Genomic DNA, 27,023 nt, shown 5'->3' with positions numbered 1-27,023 from the left:
AATAAAGGTGCTTCAAAAGGTTCTTCAAGCAATACTATAGAAAAACCATTTTTGGTTCCACAAACAACCTTTTGTGAAACATGTTAAAGGTTCTTTATTTAACTGATTAGCCAAAAAGGTTCTTCTATGGCATCATGAAGCACCTTTATTTTTAAGAGTGTATGCAGGGTAGGCACGGCTGAATGTGATTTCTCTAAGTACCAAATGTTCCTGGATCAACATCGTTGTCCCAATCAAACAATTAGATTTGAGGAACAAGTTTATAGGAAATATCAGTTTTAGGTTTACAGTAAGGATTAGGTGCTTCTACACCCCTGTTATTCTGCAATCATTACCTTCTGAATTTAGGGATAAATTATGGTTAAGGTTAGGTTTAGGGTTAGGGATTGTATTAGGTCTGTGTTTTTGGACAATAATGTAGTCCCAGGATCAAAAAAAGATGGTGATCCAGGAACATATCTGACTTGGTAAAATCACAGGGTTGATTGGGGGCCCACCGAGGGGGACCTTTTAATTAAAATGATGGAATGTATTTATATGTATTCCACTGAGAACACACGAAGCTATAAATTAAACTCCAAGGACTTGAATTTGTCAAAGAAAGACCTAAATTAGATTAAATGAATTAGCCTAACTAAGCTAACTAAAATGGGAGAATTTTTCTTCTTTCTTTTGTTATATTGCAACGGTTATGACTAATCAGAAGTTGTTTTATTGATGATTTTCAAAACAATTAGTATAAATGAGACATGAATTTTATTACGGTTTTTCTCGATTGCTTAAACACGTTTCTTGAAACTATGCCTCGTATTCTCAAAACTATAAACACAAATCCATAACGTCTCACCCAGTTTCCCAAACAACCTATTTTCAGGTCAAAATGAAGCTCTACACTCAAAACCATTCACTCTTGCTTGAAAACCAAACTTTGCCCTCAGACAGGACACAAAAGCCCTCAAAATCACACACACTACAACATAGTCTAACACACTGGTGCAATAAATTCAAAACATTTCTAAAACTGGTAAGTTATGTTACTTCCCCTCCTCACAAACCTTTTCACATGATGAACAAAAGACACAACCAATGGATAAATTAGCACATTTTTATTCATTCATGTACTACACAGTACAACAACAACAAAAGAAGAAAGATTATTCCGCCTCAGCCTCCCGTCTTTGGTCTGGGTCAGGCCAGAGAATCTCATCCACACAGGCTAAATTAGCCCTAGCCAGGCAGCGGGGGTAAAATCCTCTTCCATGCCTGATCCACCCCTGGCACGCATCTGACACATCTTGGCAGGCTTCTTCCATGGCCTGGACGAGGTGAACACGCATATAAGGTTCTCGATCATACCCTTTCCACCGCCATGCCGAAAAAAACTCCTTTATTGGGTTTAGAAATGGAGAGTATGCAGGCAGAAAGATGTTTGGGAATCTCGGGTTATTGGTCAACTAGTCTCGAACCAGAGCAGTGCGATGGAAGCTGACGTTATCCCAAACAATAACGTAGTGAGGGTGCTCTGGTTGTGCTGGTTCCCTGTGGTCCAACTGCAACATATGCTCTCTTAGACCGTCAAGGAAAGCAAGGAGGAGCATAGTGTTATAGGGTCCGAAAATGGCATGGCGGTGGAGTACCCCTCATTGGCTGATGGCTGCGCACATAGTGACATTCCCTCCGCACTGACCAGGGACACTTACAATAGCCCGATGACCAATTATGTTCCTCCCCCTTCTCCTTCTTTTGGTCAGGTTGAAACCAGCCTCATCTACAAAGATAATTTCATGGGGAACAGGCCAGCCTTCAATCTCAAAGATTCTCTGCAAAACACATGAAACACAGTAGAGTAAATCACTATGCTGAAGCACAGTTCAAGAGGGCACAAATGGCAGCATAAACTGCTATACTCTGATGGTACACAATACTTCATGCGATATCAAAATTCATACCTGAACATATTCCACTCGTTGGTCTTTCACTCTGTCGGAGTTTCGTTCAAAAGGGACGCGGTATACCCGTTTCAGCCGGAATTGGTGCTTTCGGAGGATGCGGTCAATTGTGGAGAGGCTGATGGCATTTATTCCTCGAAAATGATTATCCTCAAATCACTCTCCTTTGAATCTCTCGCAGGCGGATTACATTATTGGCAATGACCATGTTTACAAGCTCCCTCTCTTGCTCCTCCGACAAAAGCCTTAGCCTGCCTCCTCCAGGTGGTCGTCTCTGTGTCCTAAAAAAATAGAAGCACTACTGTAAGCATTACTGTAACTCTCACACATCCTTTTTACAGGAAAAAAATGGAAACATACTGAAACTATATGAGAGGCAATTTGATTAATTTCTTTATTACAGTAGTACATATTACATAGTGCAACAGTAGATGTGATGTCAAAGCACAGAGTACAGCACAAGTTACTGTACAGAGCAGTCTTACTGCAAGTACACCTACTTGTTTTCCTCCCTGAAAGTTCTGATGATGGAGGCGACAGTGAAGCGACTCAAATTAGGCTGTACTCGTTGCCCAGCCTCCCTCATAGTCATGCCATGGACAAGGACATGATCAACTAAAGTGGCTCTAATTTCATCCGAGACTGCTTGTCTCCTTGCCCTTCCTCCTCCTCCTCCTCCACCTCATCTACCTTGTCCTTCACCACATCTTTCTCTTCCTCTTCTTACTCCTCTTCCTCCTCCACCACGTCCTCTTCATCTCCCTCCTCGACCTCTTCCTTCATTTCTTTGTGGATCCATTGTTCCAAAGCTCAAATGAACTGACTCTGGCACTTTTATGTATCTTGAAAGTTCTGATTGATGTGTGTTAAATTTTGACTCTTAGTGTTTTCACCTGGGTAATTATGTGCTAATTGAGCTGAAACTATGTTGACTTGAGTGAACAATTTTGAATGCTAGTGCTTTCTAAATGACTACATGGTCTAGGCAATGAGAAATTAAGTGATTTGTGTGTAGAGTTTTGCAGTGACAGTTCAACAAATCTGACTCATGCGTCAAAACAGGGAATAGTGTTTATAGTTTAGTGAAATGGGTGTGCTTTTTGATAAATGGCGTTATGGTTTAGAAATTTTAGTTAAAAAGCCTGGTTATAGTGTTTAAGCAATCAAGAAAAACTGTAAGTTCAGGGTTATTTTTTTCAACATCTCATCTTATATTTTATATTATATATATATATATATACATATATATATATATATATATATATATATATATATATATATATATATATATATATATGTATATATATATATATATATATATATGTATATATATATATTACAGTATATGTTTATTTCATGCTAGAAAAAAGGAAAAGATTATTGATTCACATGCCGATTGAACTGAGGTGAATATAGTAATCTCACGCCACATTAAAATAGCAGAAAAACACATTTATTATTTGTATTTTGTGATAAAATTGACAGAATTTAAAATTTGCGTTTGCGTGTGTTATATTAAAAGTAGCAAAACAGACTTATTGCGATTATTGGGTGGCTGGTGTGCTACAAAAATGAATGTACTTGAAAATGTTAAATATTATTATATATTATAGCATTTATACCTTCAATAAAACAGCTTGTGAATAGACATGTAGGAGTGAAGTCAGTAAAAGAGGGACACTTTATGGTAAACCGTGTATGACAATTTTTTTTCGATTGCATAACAGATTTCTTGAAATTGTGACTTTTTATCGAAACTCAGCAAATCCATAACTTCTCACTCAGTTTCTCATACTTCCTACTTTTAGTTTGAAATTAAGCTCTCCGCTCAAAACCATTCAATCTTGCTAAAAAAAAATACAATTATAACTTTTCCCTCAGACATTTCACACAAGCCCTAAAAAAACACACACACTACAACACATTATATCTTACATTCTAGTGAGATCAATTTACAACACTGTTGCAAAAAACTTATTTTGGCAATCAGGAATCATTTTACAGCTCAATATCTTTTATATTATACTGTATGTTAAATACAGTAGATACAGTGAAATTCAACAATAAGCTTTAAGAAATAAAATTTTCATTACACTACTGTAAAGATATCTTACAGTATAAAATAGGAAAAGCAATAGAAAAGGTCAAATACTAAAGAACTGAATATGAACCCACAATAGAATATAGAACCATGTCTCAGTTTTGCAAAAACTGTATATGTAAGAAGTACTTGGCTACAAAAAAACAGCTAGTGCTTCGGTATTAACTGTACATAGGAAAGTAAAAGTTATCTCTTCTAACATAATGGTACCATGTACTATATACTGTATGTCTAAGTAGTGTAGAAACCCTGTCGATGAGCCTGTTGGCAAGCTGTTCTCATGCACAAAAACATGGTCAGCTATAGTGCTGTGTATAGCATCAGGAACACATGTCCTTTGACCCTCTCTCCTTTATTCTTCTTATTCCCCTCCTTTCCTCTTTTTTCCCTCTAGAAGGATTCATTTTCCAAAGCACACAATCACCTGCGAGTGACCTTATTTATATTATCCTGAGATTCTGTGTCATCAGTTGTGTTACTCACTGTAATGTTGATGGATAAATGTGTGTTATTTGAGTTCATATTGTGATGCTTGAGGTAATTACAGTATATTGTGTGTTCGTATTTTCTGAATGAGAACATGGTTAAGCTAATGCAAAATGAGAGTGTTTTTGTGTAGATTTCAGAAAACACTGGGAAAATTGGAATGTGTGTGAACAGGTGAAATGCGTTAAATGAGACATGTGTCTAGGAACTGAATGAATGGATTGGAAAATTGGGCCAAATGAATCAGTTATAGTGTGTTAGCAATCTAGAAAAACTGTAAACACTAATAAATCTATTCTACCAACACAATTTATGCTTTAAACAAATTAAAGTCTATTGTATCTCCCACTATGTTTTTTGAAAGAATCTTGGTTGTTGTTTTTAAAAATAAAAAGATTTTAAATGTTAAGTACCCATTTTTCTTTTTCAGGCAAATTGCAACGCTGCATCTGGTAGAGTGAGACACGCGTTTTCATCTAGTCTGCGCTTACAAAATACAATTTAGACATAGTAGTGGATAGTGTTATTGATTGTGTACTCATAAACACTTAAGGTTTACAGAAGTAGAGCTGAAGATCCGACGATGGGACCCGTCGGGACCCGACAGGTTCGGTCGGGTTCGGGCTTAATTTCTATCATCTTACACGGGCTCGGGCCGGGCTCGGGCTTGCGCTCCGGTTTGTGAGGTAAACGAGCGGTCATGTGATGTGTTTCGATTAGCGCGAGAAAGATGCGAAAATGAATGGTGAGCAGGTGTAACGGAGGCTTGCCTCTGGCGATTACGTTTTGGTAGCACCAGCAACTAAAGCAAACTCTGAGGTGTGGAAAAGTTTTGACCATGTTTATAATGAGAATAATGAGTGAATAATGACGCACCATCAGTGAGCGCAGGAACGCGCTGAAGACATCTACAGTGGATTCAATCATTTTCCTTCACAAAAACATGTATACCTAGCCTAATCTCTGTGAGTAAAGGTTTTTCAAATGATAACTAAATATTCATTGAGTCTTAAATGCATAATGTTGACAGAGTATTAACGCTAATGTTGGCATTATTCTTTTATTAAATAAAGCAAATCCGGCGGAGCCTCAATCTTAATTTCGTTATTGCCCAATACCCATCTTAATTTAAAATTTATCTTATTATTATTATTTTTTTAAATGAGTCGTTTTTATTGGTGCGTAGGTCTATTTATAGGTTAAATGAGCCTATGTCTATATGCTGAGATGTTACGATGTCACAGAGGACTTATTTTATTTCTTTATTCCAACTTCCAAGTGGTCTAGTCTACGTCAGTTATGAGTAAATTATGTTAAAACATGAACAAATTACTCATTGTTGACAAAAGGCAAAAGAGCTGTGTGCGTGCGCACATTTGAATAATGTCGGGCTGTAAAAGCTTTAAAAAAGCTGTTAATCAAAATGTACTTGTCGGGCTCGGGCCGACACCTGTCGGGCTCGGGCCCTGTCGGGCCTAACTTTTAAGGCCCGATTACAGCTCTATACTGAAGCATAAGCATAAATTTGAAGAAGTAATAACGCAGTCCAAATGAGTACAAATTTAAACAATTAAAACACTCCAACAGAAGAACAAATAACTGAATAACTTCAACAGAAGTCCAATGCTCTGTGTAGTATATTAATGCCATTATTATATGTGCCTGCTTGTGAATGTACTGTGTTTATGTGTGTGTATGTGTGTGTGTGTGTGTTTTAAAAGCATGCCCAGTTATGCAGAATATAAGATGGTAAATATTGAATTTATGAGTTGTAAAAAGAATATATAACAATGCAATATACAGTATTGTTCAAAATAATAGCAGTACAATGTGACTAACCAGAATAATCAAGGTTTTTAGTATATTTTTTATTGCTACGTGGCAAACAAGTTACCAGTAGGTTCAGTAGATTGTCAGAAAACAAACAAGACCCAGCATTCATGATATGCACACTCTTAAGGCTGTGCAATTGGGCAATTAGTTGAAAGGGGTGTGTTCAAAAAAATAGCAGTGTCTACCTTTGACTGTACAAACTCAAAACTATTTTGTACAAACATTTTTTTTTTCTGGGATTTAGCAATCCTGTGAATCACTAAACTAATATTTAGTTGTATGACCACAGTTTTTTAAAACTGCTTGACATCTGTGTGGCATGGAGTCAACCAACTTGTGGCACCTCTCAGCTGTTATTCCACTCCACGATTCTTTAACAACATTCCACAATTCATTCACATTTCTTGGTTTTGCTTCAGAAACAGCATTTTTGATATCACCCCACAAGTTCTCAATTGGATTAAGGTCTGGAGATTGGGCTAGCCACTCCATAACATTAATTTTGTTGGTTTGGAACCAAGACTTTGCCCGTTTACTAGTGTGTTTTGGGTCATTGTCTTGTTGAAACAACCATTTCAAGGGCATGTCCTCTTCAGCATAGGGCAACATGACCTCTTCAAGTATTTTAACATATGCAAACTGATCCATGATCCCTGGTATGCGATAAATAGGCCCAACACCATAGTAGGAGAAACATGCCCATATCATGATGCTTGCACCTCCATGCTTCACTGTCTTCACTGTGTACTGTGGCTTGAATTCAGAGTTTGGGGGTCGTCTCACAAACTGCCTGTGGCCCTTGGACCCAAAAAGAACAATTTTACTCTCATCAGTCCACAAAATGTTCCTCCATTTCTCTTTAGGCCAGTTGATGTGTTCTTTGGCAAATTGTAACCTCTTCTGCACATGCCTTTTTTTTAACAGAGGGACTTTGCGGGGGATTCTTGAAAATAGATTAGCTTCACACAGACGTCTTCTAACTGTCACAGTACTTACAGGTAACTCCAGACTGTCTTTGATCATCCTGGAGGTGATCATTGGCTGAGCCTTTGCCATTCTGGTTATTCTTCTATCCATTTTGATGGTTGTCTTCCGTTTTCTTCCACGTCTCTCTGGTTTTGCTCTCCATTTTAAGGCATTGGAGATCATTTTAGCTGAACAGCCTATCATTTTTTGCACCTCTTTATAGGTTTTCCCCTCTCTAATCAACTTTTTAATCAAAGTACGCTGTTCTTCTGAACAATGTCTTGAACGACACATTTTCCTCAGCTTTCAAATGCATGTTCAACAAGTGTTGGCTTAATCCTTAAATAGGGGCCACCTGATTCACACCTGTTTCTTCACAAAATTGATGACCTCAGTGATTGAATGCCACACTGCTATTTTTTTGAACACACCCCTTTCAACTAATTCAACTAATTGCCCAATTGCACAGCCTTAAGAGCGTGCATATCATGAATGCTGGGTCTCATTTGTTTTCTGAGAATCTACTGAACCTACTGGTAACTTGTTTGCCACGTAGCAATAAAAAAATATACGAAAAACCTTGATTATTCTGGTTAGTCACATTGTACTGCTATTATTTTGAACAATACTGTATAGGGTATGATTTTTTTCTCCACAAAATTCACATATTGACAACTGCAAAACCGTGTTTTGCTGCCTGGAATACATATGTTTCTGTGAATTGCAGTGACTCATTTACTTCTCTCTTCTGTAGGTTTGGCAATCTGTAAATATACTTCAGATTTCTTGTGAAATCTATAGAGCCTTGCGAAAGTATTCACACGCCAAAATTTTTTTTCAAATTTTGTTATGTTAAACTGCTTGAAATTACTTTTTCTCCACATCAATCTACACTCCATACACCATAATGGTAAAGCAAAAAAAAAAAAAAATAATAATAATAATAATAATTGTTTTTAACATCTTTAACATGCAAATTTAGTCAACAAAAAATAACTTAAATGACTCCATTTCATTAGTAAATTTAGCTCAGGAGCATTCATATTGCTTGTACATGTTACTAAATGAAAAGTATAAACAAATTCTGCACCAGTTAAGTAAAGCAAAAATGAATGTTTATAATTGGGTGTGTAGATTCAATTAATATTGAATACAAAAAGCCAAAAAGTCAAGGCATAAAATCCACACACCAAACAAAAGTTCAAGGTCCTTTGAACAGGATTATATTACATACATACATTACATACATTGTTACATATATATATATATATATATATATATATATATATATATATATATATATATATATATATATATATACACGATTCTTTCATAAATTTGTACAACCTTCACGGTCTTCAAAACAGCTCTCTGTACTAAAGCACCACCAACACTGCCCATTTTGTGCAACAGCAGCGAAAAGAAAAAAGAAAAACTCTTTGTTGGGCTATGTATTTCCTAACTGAATATGAAGAAATGTTTTGTATTTTTAACATTGTGGTTTAGTGACACCACACTAAACATACATACACACACACACACACACACACACAACTTCTGTACAAAGCCACTGAACAAAGGAGAGCAACCCCTGCAAACAAGCCTGCACTGGCACTTTACGGGCCCACTTAAAGATAGCCTAAAGGGCCCCAGTGGGCTGCCAGCACAGAGCCTCTGAGATTTTTCTCATTGGCGAAACATTATTGACACCTTAGTGCTGGCCCTGCATGGGTAGTCCTCACTTAGCCCATACTGTTTATCTACAACAGGGGTGCCCAACTCTGATCCTGATCAACACACCTGAACCAACTGAAGGAGTACTTGATAATTAAAGACAGGTTTGTTTTATTTAGGGTTGGAACTGAACTCTGTTGGAAGGTACTGTCGCTCTCCAAAAACAGGATGCACCCCTGATCTATAACAATACATGTTTAACTTTCAGCTACTATAACTTAAGTCTTTGGGGAAAACAGTTATTATAGATCTGAAATGGATGCAGTCACCCCATAACGAATGTCTATATTGTCAGAAATGTACATAAACAGTAACATAATCAATTTTCACTTTTAAGTAGAAAAAACCTAAAACACTCCAGAGGCTCAGTTTGTAGTTAAAAGTAAAGTCTCACAGGAGGCAATAGTAACAATATACCCTCTTAAATTATTGGTTACAGTACCAAGCAGTTAATGCAAAAATTAAACAAAAAATCAGCTAAGTTACAAGATCTGTAATAAACCCCAAAGCAACAATATCGGCGATGCTGCCAAGCACCCCTCATTTAGGGTATCAAATGGCCTTCATGCTTAATGCAGGCAGCATCTGAAGAGTAGCGTACTCCTCAGACCCTTTTATACTACTTTTTAGGTTATTATAATTACTTATCAATGTATGTGACTCATGGCAGATGTCCTTCCTTTGTCACTTACGTTCTGTCTGTCTAGTAGTCGTCTTCTTCATCTTCATCTTCATCTGGTTCAACTTCATTTGATGTTGCAACATGCTTTCTTCACCATTGTCAAACAAAGACCAAAATGAATTAATAAGAATTAGTGGCTGGTCTGCCCCGACAAGCAAAACATACTTTAATTTATGAGTGACCACAGAAACCCACAGCTGCCAAATCACTGAACAAACTCCCACTATAGATGCAGAGGAAATGTTTTAATGAAACATTTAATTTACCAATCACTTGGACCAATGCTATTATGGCTAAATTAAACTAAAGCTGAATCTAAATTTATATGGCTGCTGCCTATAAAAGGTAGGACAGCAGTAAATATTTATCGGCCTCACGTGGCCAAAAATTAATGCAAATGCAGTTACAGTGGGGCACGAACGTTTGGGCACCCTTTTCTTGTGGACTAAATGTCAATATCTTTTATGTACAATATCTTACTCAGGACAGTACTAAATAAAAAATAACATGCATTTAGTATGATCTCTCTTATTTTTTTAAAATTACTCATATTTTCACAGATTTTGCAAGGGGTGCCTAAACCTTCGAGCCCCACTGTAATAATCACCCTAAAAAGAGAAAAAATAACATAAGAATGAAGTCAGAATTTTAAATCTAGGCCTGCCCTCGACTAAAGATTTTTATGGTCGACCAGTATTTGTTTATGTTAAGCGGTTAGTCAACTAACAAGTCACACAGGGCTACGGCAAAAGTAATATATTATTAATGCATCAGGGAAAAAAAGCAAGGAGACAGTGATGAGACTGCGGAACGTGCATGTGCACCGTTTGCTTTCATTATTTTACAAAATCACAAAGTTGTTTTTTCGTTATTGTGACTGCACACAAATAAAAGAAAAGACTTTCAAGCTTACAAATATGTATAACTCCTATTTGATCACACCAACGCGCACTTCCTCATTCTGCACAAACACTGAAATTGCGCACATTTTTATAGGTTAATGTTAGCGCGAGCGGCCATGTAAAGTTGCTTCTACATATTTCAAATGATAAACCATATCTGAGGTCGATGAATGATCGAGCTTTTGGATGCCCTAGCTATATTACCACATAGAGCAGCTGTTAATGATCTTGTTAATTAATTTTTAATAACTTTTTTTACTGCAACCTGTGGTCAACTTAGCCTTTTCTTGTCGACTAACCATTAGTCGATTATAAGGGGGGCAGCCCTAATTGAATCACAATGTATGTAAGTATGTATGTATGTAGTATTTGTATAATAAAAAATCATTTGTATAGTTATTTGAGCAGATGTTGTATGGTGTGTCAAAGTTGTGTTGTCTGTGTACATTTCTTGAGCACCCCTTTATTTTATAATGGTTTTAACTGTGTTAAGCGCCTTTAAGAATTGGCCTTTTCTTTAAAGGGGTTATATGATGCATTTAAAATGTTTCCTTTCTTTCTTTGTTACAAGCTCTTGGTGCATAAAAAAAAAATCTGTAAAGTTGCAAAGACTAAAGTCTCAAATCCAAAGAGATATTATTTATCAAAGTTAAGACTCTGCCATGCCCCTTAAAATGGCTCATTCAAACATGCTCCCATTTGTCTGTGACTATGTGGAAATATTTGCGTAATGCTGCCCAAATGTTCACACAATGAAAGAAGGCGTTTCAGTAACCGCAGTTAGTGTTGAAGCACATGTCAGGGAGATCCTGTGTGTATCTAGGCAAAAGCAAAAGCACTTTATTTGGCCTTTCCGAAAGTAGATGCATTTAGAAATTGTAAAGATTACTTACAACAGAACAGCAACGCATTTTATGGACAACCATTTCGTAAAGCTATGAGAGGAGGTAATTCTGACTTTGCTACAACAATCTGGCATTCTGAATCAGCTACTGTACGTATGTTTTATTATTAGTTTAAGTATTTGCTATTGGATGTTCACATGCATAGTGTTGCACTTTGCGTGTGTGTGTGTGTGTGTGTGTGTGTGTGTGTGTGTGTGTGTGTGAGAGAGAGAGCGATAGAGAGAGAGAGAGTGAGAGAGAGAGAGAGATAATTCACAGCTTCAAAACAATTCTAATACAATAATGATGCAATGATAAAAACTGACATTGGGATCAATGTAATAAACAAGAAAAATATAAAAGTTCATCAACAACAGATGAAATTTCATCATTGTAACACAACTGAACCACAAAGAACATCAAGTCTTTCATCATCTTATAAAATATAAAAACAACCCACACTCTTGCTTTTATCCTATTTTTACAAATAGATACAACTTCATATCCTTTTTCCCTGCTAATCTTTTTGCTCTAACTCCAATGCACGAAGCAACCTTTTGTGAGTTATCTAACTCGGGCCCCCCAGCAGCTATTATGTGACACAATTTAACTTTTCTTGCTCTGCACATTGCATTTTCAAATCCCCATGCAGCTTCACTTGAAACATCAAATCTAGCTCCAAACACAGTCGGCCCTCTTCTTTTCTTGAATAAGCTCCATATTCTAAACACCCCTTTATAGAACGGAGTCAGTCCATTCAGCTGAATGAGTCCATTAAAAACAAAGCAGAGTCTAGTCCCAGGCCTCCAGCTTGACTCAAAACAAAGTTAGCAACATTCCACCAAACAAGATCTTCAGGTCTAGTTAAAAATCTCTGAATAAATTGTAAACGTACGTAAAGTTGCTCCTCTGCTGGCCAGATGTACTAGTCCTTGCCCCCTTCCTCCTTAGGGAGATATAGTACACACACCAAATTATTGATGACTATTACATGTCCTCTAAATATCAATTTGGGCCACAGCCATTTCCATTTTTCCAGTCATCCTTTTGTTTTTTCTAAAACACCCTCCCAGTTTTTTTGTAATACTTAGTCATCTCCAAGGTATACACCTTAATATTTAAAGCCATTTTTCTTCCATTCAAGTCCAGCAGGTAAATTAGGAAGGCATTTACCTTCCCACTTTCCACATACTATTGCTTCACTCTTAGTCCAGTTTACCTTAGCTGAAGGCAGTTTCCCAAAATCATCAATTACAATTCTTAGATTATCCACCTCTTCTTGATTATTCACAATAACAATATCAGCATAAACCGACAACTTAATTTTAAAATCACATTGTGGTATACTCCAACCATCAATATTTGCTCTTATTCTTACTAGCAATGGTTCAATTGCTAAAGCATACAACATGCCTGACAAAGCGCATCCTTGCCTTATGCCCCTTGTGATCTTAAAAGGTCCATTCATTTTAAGTACACTCTCAATGTTCCTATACAACACCATTTTAATAAAACTCAGACTGAAACCAAACTCTCTTAATGTCTGGTAATGTCTTAATGAGGTAGTTTTGTTCAACCCGGTCAAAAGCTGTTTCTTGGTCCAAGGAAATGAGACCGAAGTTTAAACCCAATGATCTAGAGATATCTATAATGTCTCTTATTCTATAAATATTATCAAAAATAGATCTATTAGGTACACAGTATGTCTGGTCCACATGGATGGCCCAACCGATTGCCTCTCTTAATCTAATTGCCAAGACTTTGGATAAAATCTTAAAATCAGAACATAGGAGTTACACAGGTCGCCAGTTCTTTATTTTTTTGAGGTCACCTTTCTTCTGTAAAAAGGTGATTACTGCTCTTCTGCAATTCATCGGCAGCAACCCTCTGGTCAAGCTGTCTAGCATCTCTAGCAGACCATCACCTAACACAGCCCAGAAAGACTTATGAAACTCTTCAGGGATTCAATCAATCTCTGGAGATTTCCCACACTCCATGCTCATTAGGGCATCACACAATTCACCTTTCGTAAAAGGTTTTTTCAGGTCAGCATTCGCTTCTTCTGGAATTTTAGGAATTCTGGAATCTCTTCCACCTCTGTGTATTCACTCCTGTACAGCTCTGAATGAAATGCCTCCGCTCTTTTCATAATTTCCTTAGGCTCTGTAATTTCTGTGCCAGATTCTGATAACCAAGAATGCATAATTCTATTTAGGCCATTCTTTTTTTTTTTTAAGTCCAAAGAAAAAGTTGGTTGGACCATCCATTTGTACTCTACTTTGAAACCTTGATCGTACCAGAGCACCCTGTGCCCTAATACATAGCAAATCATCTAGAACTTTCTTTTTATTTTTAAGAACCTTAACACATTCTTGGTCTCCCACAGATGCCAAAGAAGTTTGTAATTCTAATATTTCTCTAGATCTTCCAACGATTGGGAAATGTTTCTAGAAGCATTGAGAGTATATATATGGCACAGTTGCTGTATCTGTATTTTTCCATTATCCCACCATTGCTGCAGAGAATCAAAAGATGACTCCCTATTCTTAAAATGTTCCCCCCAAAAATTAAAGACCTCACAAAAAGAATTATCTTGCAATAGACCAGTATTAAAATGCCAATAAGTACTTCTCGGCTTAACATTATTAATAAAAATATTACAACTGACCAAACAATGATCTGAATTGCACAACATTTAATAATATTAAAATTATGTTTAAAACAATACCACCTGTCTAGTCTAGCTATTGGTACATGGTATTCTCTCACTTGTGTCCATGTAAACTGCCTCTGTGTTCTATTCAATACTCTCCAAATATCATACAGATGTAATTTGTCTCAAAACACATTGTGATTCCATATGACGTTATTTATGGTTCCTGTCAACACTATGATTTTCTGTACTATTAAAATCACGCCCAATAAATAGATACTCTTCAGGTTTGCAATTTTCTACTACATCTTTATCTTTAAAAACAAAACCCTTTCACCTCCCACATAACATTTAGTAACATTCTCCCATAGTAAAATTTTCAAACTCAGTGTGTAATTTCAATAAACTGTCCCTCAACAACATTTTACACTTCAAAAGAAACTGGAATTATATTTTTCCTTAGTAAAATGGCTACACCTCCACTGATATAAGGTCTTATGACTCATAAACACCTCTCCTTCCCACTCCATTTTCCATGCATTCTCATTCTGAATGGATTTCACGCGGGTCAGATATGGGCCGGATCTGGGCCAGCACTATACTGCTGTCTAATTTAAGTTGCTAAACGCTGAAAATACTATCCCGATCCCTCATTCAAGACACGCATCATTCTGAATTGTTTCATGTTCTTCGTTCTCTGGACAAGCACGAAGAAGGTGCCCTTCCTGATCGCACTTAAAACATTTAATTGTTTCCTATGTTACATAAATAACATGATCAAAATCATCGATCTTAAACTTTAGTGCAAAATTCAACTCCTGACCATTATTTAAAATCATGTACAATTGTCTACAGAAAGTAACAACATGCTTAAATTGTGCAGATTTACAGTTTAAAGTAATCTTTCTAATTTGCGATACAATTTTCCCATCCCTTGCCAGTTCTCTTTAAATCACTTCGTCTTTGATATATGGCGGCACATTTGACAATAGGATTTTTTCGCCGGTTGCATCAAAGGCATTACTGCTGTATAAGACTCATTTATGACGATTCCACTCACAACAATCTCATTAACTTTATTCACGTTATCTAAGAACAAAAAGAACAATTGCGCTGTTCATTCTTGATTCTGACAGAATTCTTTTCTGGCCAACAACCTGTGTGACTGCTAAAATACACATTTTCACAGAGCAACGTTCTGCAGGGGGCAACTAAAATGCCATGTCGTCGCGTTAGATGATCAAGCATCACACTTACACTTCCAGGTTCTGCCATCTCAATCAGCAAATGTTGATCGACAGCGCCTTACTTTCCTTAACTGTACCAAAACTCTGAAATAATCACCAACAACGCTGTAGGTAACCGCTCTCACTCCACACACTCACTCCCAGCATGCATTCAGAGAGAGAGAGAGAGAAAGAGACATTATTAACTGTCTTTACATTTATTTTGAAAGATGAATCTTGCGATTATGGAAAGTGGCGTTGATGACATGGTAAGCAAGTGTGTGAATATTTTAAATAAAAAAGGAAAAACAAAAGCAATCCATTGGTCATACAGTGTTTTCGTGGCTGCGTGTGTCACTTGACAAGCATGACACGTTGTCATGGAAACATAAGGCATGGGAAAACTCTCTCTGGAGACAGTTAGAATATTTTTAACTCACCAGGGAAAAGGTTGTCAGTAATATTTAACAACTTTCTTTAAACAGTTGAAACTCGAAGGATGCCCCCGAGCCAGTTCTTTGCTCGAAAGCATCATGAAGGATTATCGCTTGTACAATGTACATTCCTGTGTGAAAAAGGTGAAGCAACAACACATCACACACACAATACCAAAATCGGGGCATATATATATACAGTCCTGGCCAAAAATATCGGCACCTTTGGTAAATATGATCTATATATATCTATACAGAGACAGATCCCCTATGAAGACCTCATCTCCTCGACGAACACCGGCACAAGAACACAGGAACCAGATAAGCACAATCTGACCTATGCTGCAGCCTGTAATCAAACCACGCCATGCTGGTTTCTCCCAAGTTTTTATTTTCTCAATTTCTGTCACTGACGGAGTTTTGGCTCCTTACCACTGTCACCTTTGGCTTGCTTAGTTGGGGACGCTTGACTGATTGAACAGACGCTATTGGAAGAGAGCTGAACTGGATGATGACATCACTGAATCAATAAACTGACCTTAGCTGGAAAAATGACTATTTGTTAATGTCCTACTGCATTACTGACAAACCATTTTCCTGTTTGACACTGTAAAGCTGCTTTGACACAATCAGTATTGTTTAAAGCGATATACAAATAAAGTTGAATTGACTTGACTTTACATGAGTTCATGTGTAGGCCTAGTGAGGAATGATTTGGCCACAAAAAAAAAAAAAAAACACTAACCCATGTTGTAATGGGTAAATGGAACGGAATGCTGACAAGAGGAAAAAGATTAAAAAGGGGAAGATTCACTTCCACTAGGTCCAAAAAATATGCTGTGATGAAACAAACCTCTTAACCCACCTGATATTTCATTTATTTCATATGAGTAAGCGTAAAACCACAACTTGGTGTCTGCAGTCTCACAGTATAATTGAAACGGGTTAAGTTCATGTCACTCCTCCCCTAAAACCTACAACTCACCTCTCATTTGTCAGCTAACTTCAGAACAGAAAAGACTGAACCTGAGAACAGTAATACATACATTGCTGCAGACTCCAAGGCAGAAAGAAAATTACAATCAAAATCCAATAATCTACTCTCAAATGGATCGCAGCCAGCCTTTCAGTCACACACGTCCATATCCAGGACAGTCTGGGGTCACTGTACAGCCTCCAGTTTTTGTGACCACTGCTCCACTGGCCAGACCAGTGCCAGATCACTTGGGCTACTCCATCTTCACCTTTCTGTGCTGCTGTTTTCCTCTGGGCATTGCTGCAATAGTTTTCTCCTGCTTTGTAAGTATATTAGTCCATGTGTTTGTCTTTTAATTAATTAATTTAAGTTTACAAGCATTAAACTTTGTAACATATATACACATGTGTGTGTGTGTGTGCGTGTGTGTGTGTGTGTGTGTGTGTGTGTGCATGCATGCATTCATGTGTTTGTACTACTGTAAATCAATATATACAACTAGTAAAAAGTCTTTGAACAGATTTTTAAATGTTTTTTTTTTTTTTTTTTTTTTTTAAGGATTAACTTTTTTTAACTGTTTACTACACCTGCATTCATTTGATCCAAAATGCAAGCGAAAGTAATATTGTGACATATTGTTACTATTTATGACTACTTTCTATTTTAATATATTTTCAAATGTAACTTATTCCTGTCATTTCAAAGCTGAATTTTCAGCATCATTACTCTAATCTTCAATGTCACATGATCCTTCTGAAATCATTCTAATGTGCTGATTCACTGCTCAGAAAAAAATATTATTATAATTATTATTATTATTATTATTATTATGTTTAAAACAGTAAAAAAAAAACTAATTTCTTTAATGAATAGAAAGTTCAGAAGTAACAGCATTCATCTGAAGTCTTTTGTATCATTACAAATATATTTTTCATCACTTGTGATCCATTTAAAGCTTCCTTGCAATTTTTTTTTTCTTTTTTTTTTTTACATTTCTATAATTTATTTTCTCAAAAAAGAAATAAAAATGTATACTGACTCCAAGCTTTTAAATGGTACAGTATATAATGTTACAAAAGCTTTTATTTCAAATAAATGCTGATCTTTGGATCATTCTATTAATCAAATAATCCTGCAAAAAAAGTACTCAACTGTTTTAAATAAATGTAATAATGAGGTTTTGATCCAAAAATCTGCATATTAGAATGATTTCTGAAGGATCATGTGAATGGAGAAATTATGCTAAAAAGTCAGCTTTGTCACAGGAATAATTTTCAAATAGCAAGCAGTCATTTTAAATAGTACACATTTTCACAATATGATATTTTGGATCAAACAAATGTAGGCTTGGTGAGCACAAGAGAATTCTTTAAAAAACATACAAAATCTTACAGTTCAAAAACGTTTGACTGCATATAGGTATATTACTCATTCATCAAAATGTGAGAGGATTTTTAAAGCTTAAGCTGTATTTGTGGTCACAAATACATAAGCATTATCATACCACAAAATCTTTCATATAACTTCCTTAGAACTGAAATGGCTGGTGTTTTCCTGTTTTTCGGTTTCCTTTAAATGACAGTTAGTTACATAGAAAAAATGTGGAGCTGGAAACCCCCTAAACAGCAACGGTTTTAACAGTTTTAAGAAAACAAAAAATTCATTTTATTAGTTATTCAGCTGGCTAATGATTCTAAAAAATTTAGGCTGCATGTGTCAAGATACATAAGACATAATATATGTATTTATGTATTTAAATATACATCCTCTTACCCCTAACTACCCCTAAGATTTAGGAGCTGGTTTTCATCAATAAAATGCTTTGTGAAATATCCTAAGGCAAATAATTAGGAGTCTGGAGTTAAGTCTGCCAGCATGTATACACATGAAAAAAATATATACTTACAAGCCAATCGTTTTTAACATAGATATAGTTCAATGTGATTTTGTGGCTGGATTAGCTAAACTCTATTTATAACTCTATTTACTCTATCTATATATATAGCTATTTATGATGTTAACTTGGTTATCAATGTGTATAATAAAACAAAGCTACATTAGCAAATTTATACAAAAACCTGTTTACTTTCAAGAAAACGATAAGAAACCAGTGGTAACTTCACAAAGTTAAATTAATGTGCAATTTGTTGCAAACAGTTAAATGGCTTAATAATTGAATACCTAAGGTAAGTTTTATAAATAAATACAGTTTCACTGTTTCTGCTTCAAAATTTCACATTTACTTCAGTGCGTTACTTATGGAAGCCTGTTTCTGCCATGAGATAATAATAATAATAATAATAATAATAATAATAATAATAATAATAATAATAATAATAATGGTAAATGCAACTTTTTATCTCAAAATTCTGAAATGTTGCTGAAAGGTGTAAGTTTATTTCTCACAATTCTTACTATAAATAAAATAAAATAAAATAAAGTTTATAGCCCAGATTTGCTTTCAGTGTACCTCTTCCATCAAATGTAAACGGAACAATAAATGTTGAACATTCCCATCCACCACTGGCTCAAAGAAATGTTATATGTTTCATAATTGTTTTCACAGACTCGAGATGCCATCTACTCAGGACAGCAAGAATTAGCAAAGAAGCATTCCAAAACAGCGCTCATGCTGAATCATATCGGCCTTGGGATTGGCTTGGTTATTATTGTATTGATTATTATCAACCACATGATGAAATGAAGATAAAAGCTTTTAGAGCTGAAATGGCTGGAAGCATCTTAAAAACAGATTTGTTTTTCTTTATTTTAAATGTTACTTGTTCAATTTATAATTATTCTTATGCTTTTAGGCTGATTATTCTATGTTTAAACCAAGGCTACCATGCAGTTTTCTGTTCTCTTTACTTCTAAAATGTTTTGTTTAGACTTTTGGCTCATTTTAAATATATTGTGTGCAGCTGTGCTTGTTTGATTCAGTGATCAACCAACCAACCAAGTTTTAGTCAAATACAGTACTCAAATCAGAAAGTGCATTATGGGAACACCAGTATCAGAAAAGTTGAGTAGATTTTACTCAATATAAAATTGCTTTTTTTATTGCCTGAACTAACTTTTTCATGTAGAAATTAAACTTGTTTTTCTGTAGTATTTACTTCACCACAGAATCATTTTTATCAGTGTAGCATGGAGTGCTGACAGAAAGAAAACTAGTTTGGTATGATGGCTAGAATTATTTATTTTTTCTAAATAAGACAACAATTTGCTATATTTCTAATACCATATTGTAATACAGTCCTTGTCCAAAAATAAATAACTAAATAAATAAAACTTTTTGAACAATTAGGTGTAGATGTAGTTTTGAAAAAGTGACCTATTTTGAGAGATGTTTCCCAGCGATTGTAAATAAAACGAATCTCTTTTTGATTGATCTTTGAGAAAATATTTTTTTTTTGTTTGTTTGTTTTTTTGAGATACTGAATTCTGTTGTCGCTCTGGTTTTATATCCCTCCATCTCCTCCGTGGGACTCGAGACCGGTGGGTCGATTAGGTGTTGCTCATTTCCAATCACTCCTGTTCCAAACGTTTCTCGGCCCCGCCCCACTCGTCACAATAATCATTTATAACAACATCCAGATGCGACATAGACCTCTATTATCTCAATCAAGAATAAATTGCAAAAGTGTTCAGTATTCTGCAAGAAATATGTTTCAGATTTTCTTGACTATTTTAAGTGGTAAAGTAAGCAGTATGTATTAAAATCTCACCCGTAGCTTTAGCAATAGCCTACATGATACTAAGCGGTGCAGACGGTGCCTGAGAGCTAGGGGAGAGCAGGGTCGAAAAGTAACATGAGATGAAAGTCACAAAGCGATTGTCTCAGAGCTATGGAGTTTCGATAGGAGTTAAATGCATAAATCACACCTCATATAAATTACACCTCATAATCTGCCACATTACAGTTCGATTGTCTGAACATGACGTCTATGTGACGTCTTCGTGTCGTCTGGGTTCTTCCGTTTTTTTTTGTTTTTGTTTTTTTGTCTATTGTTTTTAATCTAGGGTAAAAAATAATAATAATTAGTATGGTGAAATGCATGAAGTGTTTTTCTTTTTTTTCTTATCAATAGATTTCATTTTAGGCAAGTCGCGTTGATTTGAGAAGAAGGCAAAATTGATCAAACATACTGTATGCTCATGGAGCTTCCTGCCGCTGGTCTTTTGGCTGTTTCTTAGAAAAAACAAAAACAAAAAAAAAAATCCCAGAATTTAACAAACATAAAATATTTCTAAATTAAATTAATAGAGCAAAGAAAATAGATGACCACTTTGCCATTAAAAAAAAAAAACTGAAATATTGTAATGGCTGTATCATCAGCTGTGTATGGGAAAGAGAGAGAGAAAAAGATGAGATCCAGTCAGACTCGGGACTAGAATTCTGATGAGCTGTGCAGGGCTCTCTATTCGTTCCCTTGTTTGTTGACCCCCAACCTGCCCGGACCCTTATGCACCTTCATACCCTGCTGCATAGACGTGCCACTGGCCTATAGCCTATATTTATTTAATATCACACAAAGAGTAAAAAATTTTCTCTCTCGCAAAATTTTTTGTCTATGTATTTTATTATTATATTACAGCAACAGTCTCAGATCTAGCAGCCGATTGTGATCGATGAGTTGGCCATAAAGACGATCAAGTAGCCTACTGTAGGCTACATAAAAAATGTACAAAAAAAGATAAAAACACAATAACCCTTAAATGTAGTTTCAAAAAGAATTTCATAAAAATAAACGTAGTTTAGGTAGGCCTATCCTGTAAGCAACACAAACTCAAATGAATGTAAGTAATTTTATGTTTGGGGAATAAATTTTTATTTTTTTCTCATAACTTTATAAAACATAAAACAAAAATAGACACAATTATTTAGATTCTCCTGATTAAAAAGAGCCCAAAATGACTTCATTCCATCATTATCTAAAGATATTCCTCATGAATTTGTAACTCACATAAAACTATACAGGAGGCATAAGCTTAGCAAAAAAAATATATATATATATATTCCAAAGGTATCTTTAATGGCGATTTCGTTCATAACCTCATGAAACATCAGAAAAGCATTTCATTATTTGCAGAAAATCCATCATTTAGATCCTAAGATATCTCTCATAAAGCTATAATACATAAAAATGAATAATGACATGTAGTTGAGCAAAATATAAATTAATTAAATAATACAAAAATAACTCGTAACTTCACCAAATATACATAGATCTGGAAAAATCACACATTATTTTCAGAAAATTCTTCTGAATCCAAATACAAAATTTACCATAATCTGTCGGTCAGATCGATAGATATTCCTCATAAAGCACAACACATTAAACAGGCACACATGGGCACATATGGCTCAGCAATAAAAAAAGGCCCAATAATACACACGTGTTTTTATTCGTAACTTCTCTCAAAACATGCACATAATCGGATGTCATTATTTTCAGAAAATTCTCCTGATTAAAAATAATTACCATAATCTGTCTGATCTAAAGATATTCATCATCGAATTATAAACTCCAAGTGCGCACATTGTGTAACTTTCTCGTGGATTTCATGTAAAATGTCATTATTTACAGCAGATTCTCACGATTGAAATTAGTCTAAAATCAAAACAATCCATTTCGTCTTTGGTGTGTAAATAATCCCTAAACCCATGAATTAAAGAAATCAGTTGAAAATATCCTTTGAACACTTGACAAGCAGAATATATAACCAAGAATGTTTTTGTACTTTTATATAACTTACATAACTATAAATAATTTATTAAATAAAATATGTTTTGTTTTGGGTGCCATGTACTCTAATATGTCAGAAACATCATACAGCTTAGTTAGTCATTGTCACATGTAATCTGAAAGGTCTCATAGTAAAATAAAACAAGTATAATTATTTAGAACTTTGACTAAACTTGAGTGAGGCATTACTTCAAATTCAAAACAACAATTTCAAAACTGTCAAGGACTAAGAGAAAGGCTACCTTGGTACCAAATGCCGTAACTTTTGATTACTTTATGATATCACCATGAAATGTAATTCACATACAGCACATATGTTGTAGAACATCACCAAAAAAGACATTTTCTCCTACCTTATTTATCTTGTGAGATATTGAATGCCAAATAAGAGAGATATAAAAAAATATCCCTTGACCACGCAAATTTCTCTAACATTTTATCATCTATTTCTCCAAATGAGAATATTCAGAGGGCAAAGATTTTTTCTGCTAAAAATATAGAAAGATTTCTATCGAATGATACCAACCTTTTGACTCTCCTTACTACAGTTTTTGAGTTGAGTCATCATTTTTGTGTATGTCATACTCCTCGTATGAATGGGGGGTGTGGAGGTACTGGTCTCCTTATATCAAAAGAATGGAAATTTGATCTTCAACCATCCCCTACAGGTAACGGTTCATTTGAATCACATGCCACTACTGTAACCCACCCTGTTAAAATCCACTCTGTGGTCATTTATCATCCCCCAGGTCAATTGGGAAACTTCTTGGAGGAGTTGGATATGCTGTCAAACTTTCCTGAAGATGGTACTCCTCTAGTACTGCTTGGTGACTTCAGCATCCACCTAGATAAACCCCAGGCTGCTGAGTTCAACACTCTGCTCTCCTCAATTGATCTCAAGCGAGTGTCTACTACAGCGACTCACAAATCAGGCAACTAACTGGACCTCATCTACACACGCTGTTGCTCCATGGACAACTCTTCAGTTGCTCCACTGCACACCTCAGACCACTTCCTCATTACTGCTAACGTAGCACGTACTCCTGAAGTGGCACAGACTCCAACATAGGTCACCTTTCGACGGAACCTACGCTCACTCTCTTATCTTCTGTGGTTTCATCCTCACTTCCTTCACTCTATCAGTTTTCAGCTCTGGACAAGAACAGTGCTACGGACACTCTAACCTCTTGCTTGGTCAACTTTTGCCCACTGTCATCTAGACCAGCACACACCACTGCCCCCTGGCTGTCCGAGGTTCTCCGTGAACATCACTCTAAACTCAGGGCTGCAGAGAGGAAATGGCATAAATAATTTATTATTAATTGATTTGTCTAAATCATAAATCAAGTGTGTATCAGTCTCTCCTCTCTTCCTTCTCTGCAAATGTCTTCACTGCTAAAACATCCTACTACCCCAACAAATTTAACAAATTATCAGACACTCTTTAAAACTTTCTCTTCTCTTCTTAATCCACCTCCTCCTCCTCCTCCTCCTCCTCCATCGATTCTTACAGCTGACGACTTTGCAGTTTTCTTCACAAATAAGACAAGAACCATCAGTGACCAATTCTCCACACTGTAGACTGAGGACAACTATACAATGACCAATGGACACTCTCTCTCCTCCTCTCCACTCTCAGAGATAGACGTTTCCAACCTTATCCTGTTCAGTCATCCTACTACTTGTCCCCTTGATTCGATTCCCACTCTCCTCCTTCAAGTGATCTCTTCTTCAGTCATACATTCACTTACTCACATTATCAACTCCTCTCTTAACTCTGGAACATTTCCCTCAGCATTTAAGCAGGCTCGGGTATGCCCACTGCTTAAGAAACCATTTCTAAATCCAGCACCTCTAGAAAATTACAGACCTTCTTCCATTCATTGCAAAGACACTTGAGCGAGCTGTGTTCAACCAGCTCTCCATGTTCCTTGTACAGAACAAATTCCGGGACAGCAACCAATCTGGCTTCAAAACTGGCCACTGAACTGAGACTGCTCTGCTCTCAGTTTCTGAAGCCCTGCGACTGGCAAGAGCAGCTTCAAAATGCTCAGTATTTCTCTTACTTGATCTGTATGCTGCTTTTGACACCGTTAATCACCAGATTCTCCTGTCCACCCTCAGAAAGATGGGCATCTCTGGAACCGCATTCCTGTGGTTTAAGTCCTACCTCTCCGATAGATCCTTCAGCATGTTTTGGAGGGGTGATGTTTCTAAGTCAAAACAACTTGCTTCTGGGGTTCCTCAAGGCTCAGTAGTTGAACCACTTCTCTTCTCCATCTACATGACGTCATTAGGATCTGTCATTCAGAAGCAAGGCTTTTCTTATTACTGCTACGCTGATGACAACCAACTCTGCTTCTCATTCCAACCAGATAACCAGACAGTAGCTGCTCCCATTTCAGCCTGTCTGGGTGACATTTCTAGCTGGATTAATGACCATCACCTTCAGCTCAACCTTACCAAGACAGAACTTCTGGTGGTTCCAGCTAAACCATCATTTCATCACAACTTCTCTATACAGCTGGGTTTGTCAACCATAAATCCTTCCAAGACAGCCAGGAACCTAGGAGTTGTGATGGGTCATCAGTTTTCACAGACCATATTACTACAACGACCCAGTCCTGCAGATTTGCCTTATACAACATTAGGAAGATTAGATCCTTCCTATCAGAGCAAGCCACCAAACTTCTTGTCCATGCGCTTTTTTTCTATCTAGACTGGACTATTGTAATGCTCTCCTAGTGAACGAGTCATTATCTAGCACGGCTCTGTGTTCATCTTCAGTTCTCTCTTCACAGCAGTTCAGTCGGTGTACTGTTTGAGTAAATGAATTACTCTGGGATATTGGTTTGTTTGAACTCAGAGGGAGTGTCAACCACATTAAAAAAGTTAACAGCTTAAGTCATTTGTAGATGAATGCATATTGGAGACGTGAACCAAATGATTCAGTTTGGTTTGGTGAACTGGTTCAAAAAGATCCAGTTACATCTAATTTTGATTCTTTCAAGAGATTCGTTCATTTTCAGTTCGTTCACCAAAGTGATTCGTTCAGAATCGTTCACTGATTCGTTCAGTGATCATTTCTTCGTATTACACAAAAGAGTTATGTGTTATGTCTTAAGTCAGCGAACGTATTCACTTGTTAGAAAAACTGACCTGGCTTTATTAAAATGTGTGCATAATCGCATTCAATATATAATGTCAAGTTGAGATGAACAAAGCACAAGGTTTTCTTGCTTAATTAGCATTTTAATTGTTTGGTCAGACAGTTTGTATATTATATATTCACATTCATAAATTGGGGATTACACATAGAGTTCTGTATGCTAAATATAAAAAAAAAGCATATGTCCACAGTACCTGTAAGATTGTGTGCTTTGAAAGCAAAAACAAATGAACGAACGATACCCGGACCTTAATGCCAGACTAACCCAGTTTACTCTCATTCATTTCGTTCACCAACGAGATAAGCTATGTATGAGTTCATTTCATTCAAGAACGACATGTATCCGTTCATTCAACTTGTTCACGAACGACATGTGTGCCAGTTCAGTCATTTCATTCACAAACGAGATGTACTAAATCATTCAACTCATTCACGACCAACATCTCTAGATCTCGTTCAGACTCATTTGAAACTCGTTCATTGAAGGGCGTATTCGTTCACTACATTCAACAAACCACATGCTCTGTCACATCTCATACTCGAAGGCTATTGGCTCGAGGTTGAGTAATTCTTTGACAGGATCATAGATGAAATGGTTCAGTTACCTGGTTCACTGAGCTGCATAGTATCACATGGATACATGATTTAAATAAAAATAAAATACTTTCATGATAATTTAATTTAATGCTTATGACCGCATAAAAATGATGTGCCCCCACTCTCTATTATAGATCAGTGTGTGTCCCATAGTAAACCAAATAAACATGATAACAGTTAAATACATACGCTCTGTCTCTTTTCATGTAAGGATTCTATGATTTTTTGTACCAAGAATAATAATATACAATTTAATACACTTATAATTAAGTGCAGTTTAATGCACTTGACTGATTTGCTTAATTTTTAAATGATAATGTTTAATTCTATTTTGAGTTGACATTTCAAAGACTACATTTGAACAATACTACACTTCATTAAAATGTGAACATTTAACCATTATTATGCAATATTTTATTTATCTTGTTTATCATGGGTCACATAATATGCTTCCAGATCTTAGCCTGATTTGGGCCACATATCACCTGACTGATCTGGGCCACACTCCTCCCATCAACAATCGGCCCTCATGTTGTTTGCTGGATCCTGCAGTGCTGTCATTGCCGCACATGGCCCAGCTCTGGCTGAAAGGATACATGCCATTGCCGACAGGAGGCCAGCAGTGCCACCTTGAGGCCACATTTGGGCCAAGTCCATTTGCTATGTGGGTTGAAATGGGGG

The 27,023-nt window shown here is 36.2% G+C and overlaps 1 protein-coding gene across 1 annotated transcript; it reads left to right on the top strand.

Moving 5' to 3' along the window:
* Positions 1–16,322: 16,322 nt before the first annotated feature.
* LOC113059661 (synapse differentiation-inducing gene protein 1-like) lies at positions 16,323–20,019 on the top strand. Its single transcript, XM_026228205.1, has 2 exons — positions 16,323–17,149; positions 19,393–20,019. The coding sequence occupies exons 1-2, from the start codon at positions 16,958–16,960 to the stop codon at positions 19,528–19,530; spliced, it is 330 nt and encodes a 109-aa protein (XP_026083990.1). The 5' UTR covers positions 16,323–16,957; the 3' UTR covers positions 19,531–20,019.
* The last annotated feature ends 7,004 nt before the right edge of the window (positions 20,020–27,023 follow it).

Source organism: Carassius auratus, chromosome 41 (assembly GCF_003368295.1).
Source record: "Carassius auratus strain Wakin chromosome 41, ASM336829v1, whole genome shotgun sequence".
NCBI classification, from domain to species: Eukaryota; Metazoa; Chordata; class Actinopteri; order Cypriniformes; family Cyprinidae; genus Carassius; species Carassius auratus.
The sequence above is the reverse complement of the archived record's forward strand: the minus strand, read 5'-3'. Positions and strand labels throughout refer to the sequence as shown.

What these genes read in the sequence shown, in the direction of transcription:
- LOC113059661 (XM_026228205.1), top strand. Translation starts at nt 16,958, where the DNA reads ATGGATCGCAGCCAGCCTTTCAGTCACACACGTCCATATCCAGGACAG. An exon ending in CAATAGTTTTCTCCTGCTTT is followed by an intron (nt 17,150 to 19,392) that starts GTAAGTATATTA and finishes TTGTTTTCACAG; the next exon opens with ACTCGAGATGCCATCTACTC.